General features: G+C 33.8%; 2 protein-coding genes across 8 annotated transcripts in view; one reads left to right on the forward strand and one right to left on the reverse strand.

Annotated features, from left to right (window-relative positions):
- Positions 1 to 14,198, reverse strand: part of LOC129746064 (alpha-galactosidase A-like) — a 104,393-nt gene that overhangs the window by 26,294 nt on the left and 63,901 nt on the right. The gene's annotated exons all lie outside the window — the stretch shown is intronic.
- Positions 6,628 to 14,198, forward strand: part of LOC129741952 (6-phosphofructo-2-kinase/fructose-2,6-bisphosphatase-like) — a 93,431-nt gene continuing 85,860 nt past the window's right edge. Inside the window, exon 1 of the mRNA XM_055733783.1 lies at positions 6,628 to 6,778. Within this exon, the coding sequence (XP_055589758.1) occupies positions 6,628 to 6,778 (151 nt within the window). The remainder of the gene's footprint in view (positions 6,779 to 14,198) is intronic.

Raw genomic sequence — 14,198 nt, forward strand, 5'->3', positions numbered from 1 at the left:
CGCAATTTGTAAACAAATAGCGTTTTCGATTATAAGCAGTGGCAATTTGTTTCATTTGGTTTAAAACATCCTAAATGTTTCAAACTGCCTTAGCAATTGATAAACTAGCATTTGTGGATATTTTGACAGTGCTTTGTATCCTTTACGATCAAGAAAATAGAGACTGATCAATGTTAACCCAAAGCAACAAATTCTAAACAGAGACGAAACCGAATTTTAAATCAATTTTCAAGTAGTCTTATGAAACTCTGCAACCATGTTCTACGTCCATAGGAGTCCAGTACTGATTTTAAAAATATGAAACATGCCACATGCCCCTTAACAGAAAAAATAATCGAAAAATATCGATTAAAGTGATCAATCTTACCCCGGATTACGGTACATTCATATGTAAAATCATCATTGCTAATCCAAAACACAAGGCCTAAGTAGTGCTAACATTTTAAATCTTCATTTGAGTAATTGAGAATTTTGGTTCGACTGCAGTCTTTCCACTGTTTATTTATTTGTATTCCATCTGAATATTCAGAAACTAGTGATAGCTCAATAAGCAGCTCCAAAAACAAAAGCAAAAAAAACGACCTGAAGTCATTAGAAACATCCGCCCTTCGATTCATCCGCGCCGGGAACGAATTGTTTCTCAATCGATCATTTTGTACCCTTCAAAAACGGCTACACCTTCAAATCATATCTAGTTTGTTGTCTTAACTTGGCAAGTGACTTAGCACGTCGATCGTTAGCCACAATGTTTCGACACCTTTCAACGAAAACAAAAAGCAATTTTCACCACCCCTTGCCAGCTATCTGAAGGCATCATTTAATCAGCTCCAATCCAATTTCCTTCGGTAGCAGCGAAAAATGTTGATCGTTGGGAGACTGATGAAGATTTCAAAATTCCTAACCGATTGTCTCCGTTTTGTTTTGGATCTGGGCTTGCTGATGATGAGTAATCGTCGTGGAACATATCAATTATTAGATATAAGGTGCGTTATTTACGACTTTTTAACGATCCAGTTTTGTTAGGGGTTACAAATCATAATGACGGCTTTGTTGAGGCATAAAATTGGTAAAGATATATGATGAAATTAAACGGCCGTCCGTCCTGTCGTTAAGTTTGTCCATGCCGGTTGTTTGAAACTCGTCAAATATATTAACGTATATAATATTGAAAAAATTGATTGACGCAAGTCTTCCAATTTAAATATAAATTTCCATTGACAATTTTACCAGGAAAACCAATTACGTTGACTAAAAGAAAGTGTCATATTGTGAGAGAAGTTTCAATTTGTCTTAAATAATGTTGGATTTTTTTCTTACTCTATTCCCATTCCATTTGGGACGCTTGACAAAATCGTAACCACAATAAAAGAGGTGTAGGAGCAAAAACGTGAACATTAGATTATTGAATTAAAGTATCCGCGACATCATTGTCAACGACGTCATTCGCGAGCTTCGGATTAACAACAGCGCTTCGTCGTTTAATCCTTGCACGGTGACTGAAAAGTCCCGGTAAATGAACCAACCTTTGACGCAGATGAAGCAAAAAAAAAACGACGACCAGACATTTACAATAAAATTGTCTCTTTAGGCTTCATTATAAGATCGTAAAGCTTACGACCTATCTAGGGTTTTTGCTTGCCAAGAAAAAAGCATTCGCGAAGAAAGCTTTGCCGGGATAATTTGCCTTTACTGCTGACATGTGTTGTGACTATTATTGGCTGGCGAAATATGCGCCTCACGATTAAGTAAGTTTTTTCTTTAAAGTTTCTCATAGGGTCTTGCTGAGTGATTTATGAGCATCAACTGTCAAATGGCGAAAGAGCGCAAGAAGCAAATAGTTTGTTGCGGAGCTGTCAATGATTTCCTCAATCGATGACCTAATAATCGATGCAGGAAGGGTTCGACGTTTTTTCGCGTCTTTTTTATGACTCTACATTAAGGTTGCCAGATTGGTCGGAGTTATCCGGGTTTGCCCGGATATTTAATACAAAATTTGGCAAAGGTCCAGTCTGGCCCAGTTGCCCAGATTTCATTGAAAAAGCCCGGATTTTGCCCGGGTTAATTCTCATTTTCTTTCTCAAGTCAAAATTAAACAAGCACTAAGAACAAACAAAGTTGTAATTTTTTTTTCTTTTAAGCATCCAGAACGAAATTTTTTGAGCTAGCTTTGTAAAAATAATTATGGAAGGTTTTTTGGGAGCCAGAAATGCGATTTAAAATGTAAATATTGATGAATTTTGATGATTAAAATTGAGTTGAGTATTTTCTGGGTCTTAGTCAAATTTGCCCAGATATTGCCCGGATTTTTGGTCGACTATTTTGTAATCAAGTGCCCTGAATTTGCCAGGTTTTGAGATAAAATATGCCGGATTTGTCCGGCCTGATTGCAAACTGAAAAAATTCTGGCACCCAAAGAAGAGGATGCATTGCAAAACTTCAATGCCGGTCGGAGCTAACTACATATGTCCCAAAAAATGCGCTGATATGTGCATTGTTTCAAAGATAATATGATTGGTTTCCCGTCACTGGAATAAAAGCTAGAGCTCTCGGCCAAAATGATGCAGGACCACTACATACAAACATTCAAGTTAAACATAAAAAACATTTTATGGGATTTTCATCCTATTGGTTAATTGATCCCAGAAACAAGAAAATACAAAAAAAAAATCTGCTACCACGCCGTTGACCAGTGTACTACCAAAGCCAGATTGAGAATGGAGGTTAATTTTTATACTCTTTATGCCACTCACAGTGCTGGCTTTTGGCGTTTGGCCGGGGCACACAGGGGTAAATGGACCTAAAAAGCGATCAAAATTAATTGCGGACAAACGTTAGATATTTGATGTCTTCACAACATTTTCATATTTTTTGTGATCTTTCATATTCTTGAAAGAAAAAAGCGATTTTTCCACCAGACGAATTTCGCGCCAGCCAACTCGACACAGTATCTGGCATGATCCTCTCAGAATTAAATAAAACTTTGTGTGTGTATAGTCATCACGTAAATAAGGCATTTGGCATACTTATTTAAAAAAAAAAGATCTAGACCAACATTTGAAAAGGGCCAAACTTTTCAGGCCAATTTTTGATGAAAATTTTTAAGCTTTAAAATTACAATTCCTACACAAATGTGGTTTATGGGAGAATTTTAACGATTGAATTTTTTGATAAAAAATGTTCATAACAATTATTTTAAAATCCTACACTGAGAAAAAACTAAAACTCAATTTCCCAAAAAAAAAAAACGCCATCTCAGAATTTGATGAATTTTTTCTCTAAAACGGGTAGTAATACTACCTACAAGTCGTCCATACATTGCAAAATATTATTCTGGTCATTTTTATTGAGAATTAGTCAAACGCTATGGAGCGTTCGATCATGTTTACATGTTTTTCGAAAAAAAAATCATGAAAAAGTCTTTGTTAGAAACACTTTTTTTTCCTTAAATATGCTCAAATCGCAATGTTGGAACGACTTGTAGACATTTGTCCCCGGCTTAGAAAAAAAAAGTTCATCAAATTCTGAGATAACATTTTTTTGGGAAATTAAGTTTTAGTGTTTGAAAAAATCAATATTTTTTAAAACAAAAATTCAATGATTTTTTCATATTTCTCTCATGAACCACATTTGTAAAGGAATTGTAATTTTCGAGCTAAAAATGTTTATAAAATTTTCGCCTGGAAAATTTGGCCCTTTTCAAATATTAGTCTAGATAAACTAAGTATGCCAAGCCAACACGGAGGAAAAAGTATAAATTGATCAACAATATTCCGCCTATATTCAATCTTACTGATGGTTGATTTCCGACCAACTATATTCATTAAATATTCAACTATATTTGTATTATTGGTTTTATACATTCAACTATAAATATGATATAAATACAATTGTATGATTGATTCAATCATCAATATAATAAATTCAGCTATAATATACCAATTGATGTTCGAAATTAAACTGTTTATATTGTAGATTAAGGTTGACAGAATTATTTCATCATCTATACGGTCCAGATAAATCCTGGCAATTTTATCCAAAACCTGGCAAAATCCAGGCCTTTGTTTTGAAATTGTTGAACAAAATTCCGGGCAATATCCGGGAAAATTTGTTCAAATAATTGGATGGAAATTTTACACATAAACCAAGAAAAAAAAACTTTTTTTTTTTTCATTAAAATTTATCAGTTTATTTAATATCGTTTTTGAAACTTGAAAATTTTTTCTAATTATTTTTTTTTAATTGCTCAAAAATTTCGATTTGAACGCATAAATAAAAAAAAAGTGCAACACAATTTTTTTTTGTTTAGTTTGGCAAACAAAGTGAATAAATCTGGGCTGTTTTTAATAAAATCCGGGCAACCGGGCCGGAGCGGACTTTTCCCAAATTTTGTATTAAATAATCGAGCAATCTGGCAACCGTATTGTAGATTCAACTAAAGTGCTATGGTTGATTTAACTTTATTTATGATTGAATCGATTATACTTCTATTTGTGATTTTATGCATTCAACTATATATTTACAGTTTTTTTTTAGTATTTTTCCTGCAACATTTTTTTTTTGGTTTTATACAGTTTTTGTTTATTTGTTATTATGTGAAAGCACAAAAAAGATTATGCTTACATAGAATAATATTATTTTGTTAGCAATCAGCACATCAACGGTTTTGGCACTGTCCAGCCATTTCTGCTCTCTGATGAAACGCCATTCGGTGCCATCAACCGGGGTGTCCAAAGATTCCTCCAGCGGCATCGTTCCCTTTGTTTAGAATTGAGGTGCTGCCACATATGGCTGGATTTGACCTCAAGGGACTTAATTTTTTTTTAAAGTCTATTTAAACAAGCAAATGTATGCTATTTGATTATACCTTTACTAACCACCTTCTGTTTTTGCCATTGGTAAACACCAGTCTAACTACACTTATGTAAACACATGTAAAGTTTGGCTGTGTATTTTTTTACGTATCACACAATCAATCATGAAAATATAGTTGAATTTACTATATTTATAGCTCAATACCTAGAATCAATCATACAATTTTAGTTGAATCTATCATATTTAAATCAATTATACCACTACAGTTGAATATATCATATTTATAGTTAAATTTTAAAGGTCAACCATAAATGCATAGTTGAATCTAGGGATGGGATAAATCATCCAATAGGATGAAAATCTCTGAAAAAAAATAGTTGAATCTATTATATTTATACTTGAATGCATAAATCAATCATACAATTGTTGTTGAATTTGTCATACTTATTGATGATTCAATTCTACCATTACAATTGAATCTATCGGATTTATAGTTAGGTGTGAGAGGTCAACCAGGAATGTATAGTTGAATCTATTATATTTATAGTTGAATGCATAAAATCAATCATACAATTGCAGTTGAATTTAGCTGTTAACAATTAAATCAATTAAACTATTATAGTTGAATCTATTATATTCATAGTTTATCGCATAAGTTCAATCATCAGTTTGTAGTCGAATCTGTTATATTTATAGTTGGATGCGGAAACATCAACTACGCTTTGATGATTGTAATCAGCTGAAATAATTAGAACAGTCGTTTTTTTCTCCGTGAAGCTGCTTTACTAGGCAAAATCTTTATATCTACAAAGTTTCATTGAATTCTGAGGGTCATGCCAACTTCGTGTCGATTTGGCGTAAAATCCATCCCATGTGGAAGAACAATATGATTTCTACAATGTAACATGAGCTTAATTTTTTTTTTCAGAGTGAGTGTATATTGTGTCTACATGTTTGTCAACCCATTATTTGAAACAAATATTGCATTTTTTGTGTAATATCTTTGGTGTGATAATCTGAAATCTTTCCTGATGGTGCTTTTTTCACATTGGGAGTAGTTTCTCTTCAATGAGAATGTCTTCACGGGCTACTCACGATTTTATCTTGAAGCTTTTCAGGACCTCTGAGAAACTTTTAATGTTCCTTGAATTTCATACTTAGACACACATACCTCCGAATCAGGTTTTACTCATAATTCTAGCTTTGAACTTTCAAAACATTTCAAGCTGTCCGGTTTTCAACCTATTGTCTGACACAGACGAGGATGAAAACTGACGGACAACCCATAAAACATGTGTTTCACACCCGTAACCTAGCCAATGTTTTTTTTTCTTTCGAGGGTCGTATCAGCAGTTGGTCAATCAAAACCCGCCTCGCAAAATAAAAGTCACTGGAGCAATTCGTCGAAATGGTATTCATCACGCCACGGAAGAAAGCTTTTTATTCTCCGGAGCACAGTTTTTGTTGTTGTTGTGACTGGAGTTGTTTTTGTTTGGGTTCGTTGTAAGGTGTATCTGTTTCTGGCCTTTTGCCCTGGCCGGAACTGTCCGGAATACCATATCGGCATAAATTAAAATGTATGAACGAAACTACACAACACTTCACACCTCCCGGCGGAGCCTCGGACTGAACTCAGCTGGGCATTTCTTTCACGCCTCCTCCTACTCCTCCTCCCATTTCACGGAGATGCAATTGTGGCGTGGCACGGATAAGCCATTGACTACTTACAAGCAGAAAGTGTGAACTGTTGTGGCGTAGTAAATGGATCTCTCGCGTAATCGGAGTTGTAACGGCTTCATATGTGTAGTTGGAAATATGTCACACCTGGGCTATGGTTTGAGCCGCGCTTATGCAATGCTTCGGGTGATGATGATGGCCAGGCCGCTGAGAAGTTCCACCACACCGAATACCGGGGATAATGACCGCACTACACCGTATCGCCTGCCTGTCTGGTTAGTTGTCGGGGGTAGGGTTTTTTTTTCTTCTCTAACTACTCGCCCACCGATACTGATTTCTTGAAGCCAAATTGCAACATGATCTTGATTAAATTGCACAATGTTTCCAGTACCTCGGGCTTGCGGTTTAACACCAGTAGCTGATAGCACTAAAAGCTTTCGATTGAAAGCATTGATGCTTTGGTTTTGGTTAGCTTGCTGTGGGAAGTCTGGAATGGTACCGTAAACGGAATGTTCTTTTAGCTTTGAAGTTTAATTCTGTTGATTCCATCATTAGACATCCACATTTTCAAGTTAGAGTTTCCATACCAATGATATCTTACATTATATGTTGAGCTTTTTCGAACATTTTTGGGTCTCAGATACTATGCTAGATAAATTGAATACTAACAGCAATCAAATTCAATCAAACTTCAAACCAACAGTCTTATAAAAATCTCCAGCATGTTAATAGAGCCGTTTCAATAGGGTGTCCCATTATGTCTAAGTACGATCTTGCTACAACCCTGCTCATCCCGGATAAAGTTTAAACAGCTGATTTCTTCTGGGTGATGTTAAATTTAAAACTTTGTGTATCAAGAGCTCCAGTATTCATAATTTTCGTGAAAACGAGAAGCACTTTCCTGGAAAAGCGGATGGCGAAAACGAAAGAAATACGCATTGGAGCGGTCCCAATTTTGATTCGGATTTATGGAGAGAAAAGTAGCTTCGTGAACAAAAAAAAAAAAAAAAACAAAACTGGACTGAAACCGGGTCTGGTGGATAAAACTTTGGACTAGAAAATTATGAGTGCTTACGCCTGTAGAAAGACTGCCTCAGTTAGGGATGTGGCCAAAAAGTGAAATCCCCTCTCCATCTCCCCCGTCCATCGCGCCAAATTAGAGATGGGAATTTTTTTCTATTATCTGACATATTGCGCCGAGGTTCTTTAGATTTTCCCCCAAATTGAAAAAAAATTGGTTAGTTTTTACGACTTAACATAACTCTGTTGTTTTTCAACGGAAATAATAAAATTGCACATTTAAAAAAAAAAATTGCACATAAATTTGCAAATTTAAAATTTGATATTTTATCACCTTTCAAAATAAAATATTTAAAAAAAATGTAATAACCTTTAAAATGAAAATTTTAAATAAGCTTTAAATGGTGTTTAAAAGTACCGTCTGCATCACGAAATAATCTGCAAAAATACCATTGTATAGCCCAATTTATGATGCAACTTTCATCTGAAGAAACCAAAGTGGGCCAACTACTCCTTTTAGAGTTATGAAAGAAATAATGACAATGTATCACTTTGTTTTTGCACTCATATATGCAGGTATCCCGCGCTTCTTACAACATGGGAACAAAAGTACTTATCAAATCAGGTGAAAAACACTATTGTTTCGTGCTTTGTAGAGTGTTTGCAGCAAAACTTACTTTCAGTTTTTACCAATAATCTATTAAAAAGTATACTAAGTTTTTTTCAAAGCGTTTTGATTTTGCTCAGTTTTTCTACATGACTTCTATTTACACTGGTTTTTGCCATAAACAGTATTATTTTCCACAGTTCTCGTAAATTAACAAGTTATTTCAGAGAAATATTTCAAGTCTTTCATGTAAACGGTGGATTTGATATCGCATAAAAAAAACCTATGTATGTGTATTAACAAATATACTTCAAATTTTTTTTTGAAATTTAAAAACTCAAGAAAACTTCCATCATTGTATACTTTGGACAATTGTAGCTCAAATTATATTTTCTTCATACCAAAGTTGTTCACATTGCATTGATTGAAAATGCTCCATGAACGCCTAACTGAATCACAATTTTCCTGTGATTTAAGAGTTGTCCAGTCCAGAAAAAAAATCTATGCTTATTTTGAGAAAAAAGACTTATTTGAAAGATTTTTGTGTTGAACTAATGAATTGAAATTGAGGCTAAAGTTTGTTTTTTTCCAGTGTAAGTCAGTGAACTTTGTAAAAGTTGTCCATGGAAAAAAGCGGGACGGCGGAACGGGTGGCTACCTTAGCTTGTACTGTTAATTTTAAATCGCTCTAACACATTATAGGACACCATATACTAAAATTGTCAGAACTTGGTCAGGACGTATCCGGGCCGGACAAATCCGGGAAATTGTATACAAAAATCTGGCAAAATCTGGGCATTTGTTTTCGAAACTGACGATCATAAATTCGGGCAATATCCGGGAAAATTTCATCAAAACCCAGAAATTGAGTAAATTCGAGAAAAAAAAATTTAAAAAGTTTTTTTCAGCCAAATTCATTGAAAGATTTTAAATCGTATTTAGGAATTCCAAAAAACCTTCCGTGATTATTTTTATAAAACTTGCTAAAAAAATCGTTTTGGGGACATAACTTTAAATTTGACATCACAATTTGTATTTTTTTTAGTTGAAACAGGGCCGGGTCGAACTGTTTCCAATTTTTTTTTATTAAACCCGGCAATCTGGCATCCTTAATTTAGCTACTTGGGTATGGATTTTAATTTTTTTATGGAAAAACGCGAATTTGTTCGGAAAAAGTCACTTTTTAGTTTTTTTCGAATATTAAGTTTTCACGCATAGAACTTACTGGAAAATTATCTGGCTACAACTTAGTCCAAGGCGGTAGGCAAGCAAAAAAAATTTTATAACGCCATAACAGATTATTATTTTTTTTCAAGAAAATAAAGTAGCAGCACTCTCATATTTTCCGTCCAATTTTCGGAAATATTATTTTAACAAGAGAGTTATTGATTTTAGAGTCTTAAAACTGTCTAATGAAATGATCTTCATAAGATTCTCGATCATTTGCAAGAAAAAAAAATAGGGTTACCAGAAATTAAGAGTCACCAGATGTGATAGTTTTTCGAATTTTTAACTAGAATTTAATGGAGCTGTCTTTTTTACTTGTTCAAATCACATTTTGAATTGGGTTTGCGCACATTCAATCGTGCAGCTCGTTGGGCTCGAACAAATTCCTGCTTTTTTTCGAAAGAGTAAACCTTGTCTAAAGACAACGACAACGTCGACAACATCTTAATCAAACGCTCGATACCTTGGCTATCTCATGGCCATTTATTATTCACCAATTCAGCAATAACAATAAAATTGTCCAAGAACTAGTCATGAAAATATCAGTATATTTCGTTTTTTCGGAACAATTCTTGTGTAACATGTCATCCTTTCCCGGGGAATGCAATTTTGCTGTAGATAAAATTAAAGTGTGAAGAAAGAGAATAAAATGTTCCTAGGCGATAATTCTGTCAGAGTAAGGAAAACTCTAATGGTCAATGAGGCGGCTAATATTTTGGAAAAAATATGCCATGAGATAGCATATGTATCAAGCGGCTAGATAAGATGGTTTAGGTGGCCTCACATAAGGTTGACTGCTTTGAAAAAAGGAATTATTTTGTTCGAGCCCAACAAGCTGCACGATAGGAAATACCTAAACATAAATCAAAATGTGATTTGAATAAGTAGAAAAGACAGCTCCATTCAATTTAATTTTAATTTTTGACAAAACCATTGCATCTGTTAACTCTAGAATTCTAGAACTCTAGAATTCTAGAACTCTTGAATTCTAGAACTCTAGAATTCTAGAACTCTAGAATTCTAGAACTCTAGAAGAGAATATAATGAAAATTATTTCTTCATAGCATTTCGATGCTCTAAAAAAACGAACACACACATATAGGATCTAAGTAAAACTTCATGTTTCTTTGAAGAGATCTAAATTCTACTCAAGACTAAAGCGTACATCTTCCAAGGATATAATGGCTAGCATCTTACTAATACTAACACCACCAACCCACAGAAAGAGTACTATGTATGCCGTGACCGCTATCGCTATCGCTATCCTCCAAGCCACGGTCGACGGCCTCTACAATCAGTCAGTTGTTAAAATAATATTTCTGAGTATTGGACGGAAAATCTGTCAGTGTTGCTAGTTTCTTTTTATGAAGAAAAGAATGCTCTGTTTGGGGTGGTATAACCACTGACCACACTGACAAGACACTTAGAACAAAAATTCAACCATTTTCTGTCTAACTTTTTTTGTCAGATTTTGCAAGTTCGAAATACCGACGGCAGGTGGCGAACTTGAAAAATTTGACAAAAAAATGCCCTGTAGGAAAGCCCGATTTTATCGTAAAAATTGCGTGTTTTATTTTTAAAGATGGGTGGCATTTCTTGACTGTGATAGCATTTCTTCAAATCGATCGATGCGCACTCTGGAATCGACATTCCGTACTGCTGGAAAAATTATCCAGAAAACGAAATCGAGTGTCCAGTCAGTATGATCAGTGGTATAACTATTTTTTCGCTACTGGTACTGTTTTGCCGTTTTAAGCAAAGTTGAAGCCAGAAAATTTTACAATGAACTCCATATATTGGAATTAAATTTGCATCGCGTGAGAAGGGGTTATGATTTAAAATCAATCAATCTTGTTGAATACTTTTTTGTAATAATAATTTGAAACCAATTCTTCCGAAAAACCAAAAAACGAATCCCAATTCAAATTACAAAAAAAAAAACAGAATTTAAAGCTTCGGACGTTACAGAAACAGTACACAGAAATAAAATATTTAAAAAGTGTACCGAAGAAAGTTCACAATTCCAAATTTAATAATTAATTTAAGATCCGATCAGAAATAATTAATGATAAAACATTTTTCAACGAAATGATAATAATTGCTAGTTATTATTAATCATCATAATTTGCATTTCTTTACTTCATTTTCACATGAAGCATCGATAGAAAAATTTCGCAGTAATATTTTGAATTTCAAAAAATAGCACAAGGCAACAAAATTTACATTTTTCAAGGTGCAAAGAATATAAGAATTAATTCAGACTAATTTGGGGGCGCTGATTCCGAAAATACAATTAGATTTTTTCTAGCAGCTCTTGTTTTTTTTTTATTTAAATAACTTTGAAAAATGGATAAAAATTAATTCAATCAATTTGTTCACTTTTTTGGCAAAACAGTTGAAGATTAATACGATTTGGAAATTTTAATTCAATTATCAACTTTTCCGAAGATCCCGAGTAATTTTGACTTTTGAGAAGAAAGTTTTCTTATTATTTATTTTTCTCGATTTTGCAAAAGACCGCAAATTTATACGAAATTTTTAAGAAATTTCAACCCCAATTGAATCTTAGATATTTCTTAAACCATAAGTCTAATGGTTTTGCAATCAAAATTCTTAAATGAGTTAAAATCTTCAATATCAAATACTCGAAGACTTTCTTGATCGGTGTCAGAAATAGTTGTATTGTTATCTTTTTAAATTTCTAAAAGTTGAATTTCATTGTTTAAAGCTATAAGGACTGTATTCGAAAAAGATGCAACACTTTGTTTTATAAATTACTTTGAATGCATGAATGGAAATTGATGACATTTTGAAAGAAGCTACCTAGTAATGTAATGTATACGTGTAAAAAATTTGATGACAATCTGTCAAATGGTTTTTTAGGTAGCGTCCGATAAAGAAGCTCATTGACTCCAGCTGTTTTATAAATTATATAATAACAGCTGGAAATCAACTAATTGACCAATGTTTGTATGGTAAATCGTTTAAGGAGTCCTAGAGAAACTAACAGTGAGCTAAAACATGAAAAAAAAAGTAAAGATGATTTATTCCATGAAGTTATGGAATTAGAGAGGTTTTATCAAGCGTAATTCGAAAACTTCAATAGAGGAAGTGGTAAAAATGCTCAATTTTTATGACTTGTTCACCTAGCTGACTAGTTAAAAGGCCTTACTTAACTTCTACAAGGTTAAAAAGCTGCCCACCGGTATGGTATACAAAAAACGGTGGTCAAATCGTGCGCAAAATATTTAGACCACAAGCAGGCTGTGTGGCAGCGGCCTAAAGAATACTACCACTGGGATACTGGTCCATGTCGTACGAGGCGACTAATCCAGTACTTCCCAGATACGTTTATCTCATATTTCTGTCTATTGGAAATCAATGAGGCTATATCTGGGCGGGGGAGAAAATAGGTCAAGGTCAATTATTGCATGCAGAGTTCAGAAGTTTTTCAAGTTCAAAACATTGGAAGGAAATGTTTTGAATCTGAATCAGTTTTAAATTCTTGCTAGTATTTTTTGACCTTTGTACGTATTTTCTCTCGAGAAGGGTATGCCAATAGTGCATATGTAGTACATGCATTTGCACAAGCTGTATTCTTCCATATTTTCTCGTTTTACCAATTTGGAATATGATTTTTCATTCAACAAATCTCTTTGCTCTTCTAGTAACTCCGTTCAATAGAATCTCTTCACAAGTGTTCAAATGTGAGTCGCAAACGCATCGCTTACGGTCCCATTGCTTCTGAAATCATAGAAGAATATGATCTAAATTACATCAGTTATATCTGTTACGTCAAGCGCAAAATAAGTGTATTTTCCTTATAGTGGACAAGTTTTCAGTCCCTTCTTTCTTTGGATTGGCAACAGAATTTTGTGGAGGTAAATGTCCGTTCATATAAAGATAAAGATAAAGATAATTTTTTTTTTTTTTAGGGTTGCCAAAAGGCTTCAATATTCCCTATTAAATCAAGTTTTTGATCAAAACTTGTATCGCATGTCGACAGTCATATCTGTTTCACTTAATATATGTCACTTCTCTTGTATTGACACATGTTCCCTTAGCTTTAGAATGGTTATAGTATTAAGAAGAATCAAAGCTCCTCTAATATCGTACTCTGATATTTCGTATCATACGTCAATCCTGGTTCTGGAATCCACTGCTACAGCTTCGTGCAGTGTTAATATCGCTTGTATCAAATTTGGCGTCACAGAAGCTCATTGTAGTCGTCTAACCAGAGCGCTAACTGGTCAGTTAAATAAAAATATATAAAATCAAGACTTTGTGTTCTGAATCTCCTGTATGGTTAAGCTATGATTCAGAGGTACTATTGTACCTATATTTACCTTCCACTTAGTGTGTACATGTCCCTCTTTTGCCCGACTTCATTCTTTTTAATGTATGTCAGAATTTAACAAAGGAAGTTAAAAAAGTCTTTATTTCCAATATTTTTATTGAAAAAAAGCTTCATTGCTTAAAAATCCCTATGTGGACAGGCTAAATGCCAACTTTGCCATTATAAAATCGTTTATTTGCCCTCATTGTAGCATCCTGGTTAGAACATTTTCTGATCATTGTAAACTCAAATCTCCTGAATTTTGTAGTTGTGAATCAATAATGTATGATTCTTGTAGCTCATATATGCCTGTTTTTCGATTGCTAGAAAGCTTTTATGTACTCTCGCCTATCCTGATATAAGTGTATCTCATTCTATGAATTTAAACTAAAATAACAATCTGTCATTTTTCACCCAATATGGTTATAAGCTTCAATGCTTCAAAATTCCTCCGTGGATCGGTTTTATGCCCTAAATATTTATTTATTTTCTAATCCTTTTATGGTTTTCAGGTTTCTC

The sequence above is a fragment of the Uranotaenia lowii genome, chromosome 2, assembly GCF_029784155.1.
Source record: "Uranotaenia lowii strain MFRU-FL chromosome 2, ASM2978415v1, whole genome shotgun sequence".
NCBI classification, from domain to species: Eukaryota; Metazoa; Arthropoda; class Insecta; order Diptera; family Culicidae; genus Uranotaenia; species Uranotaenia lowii.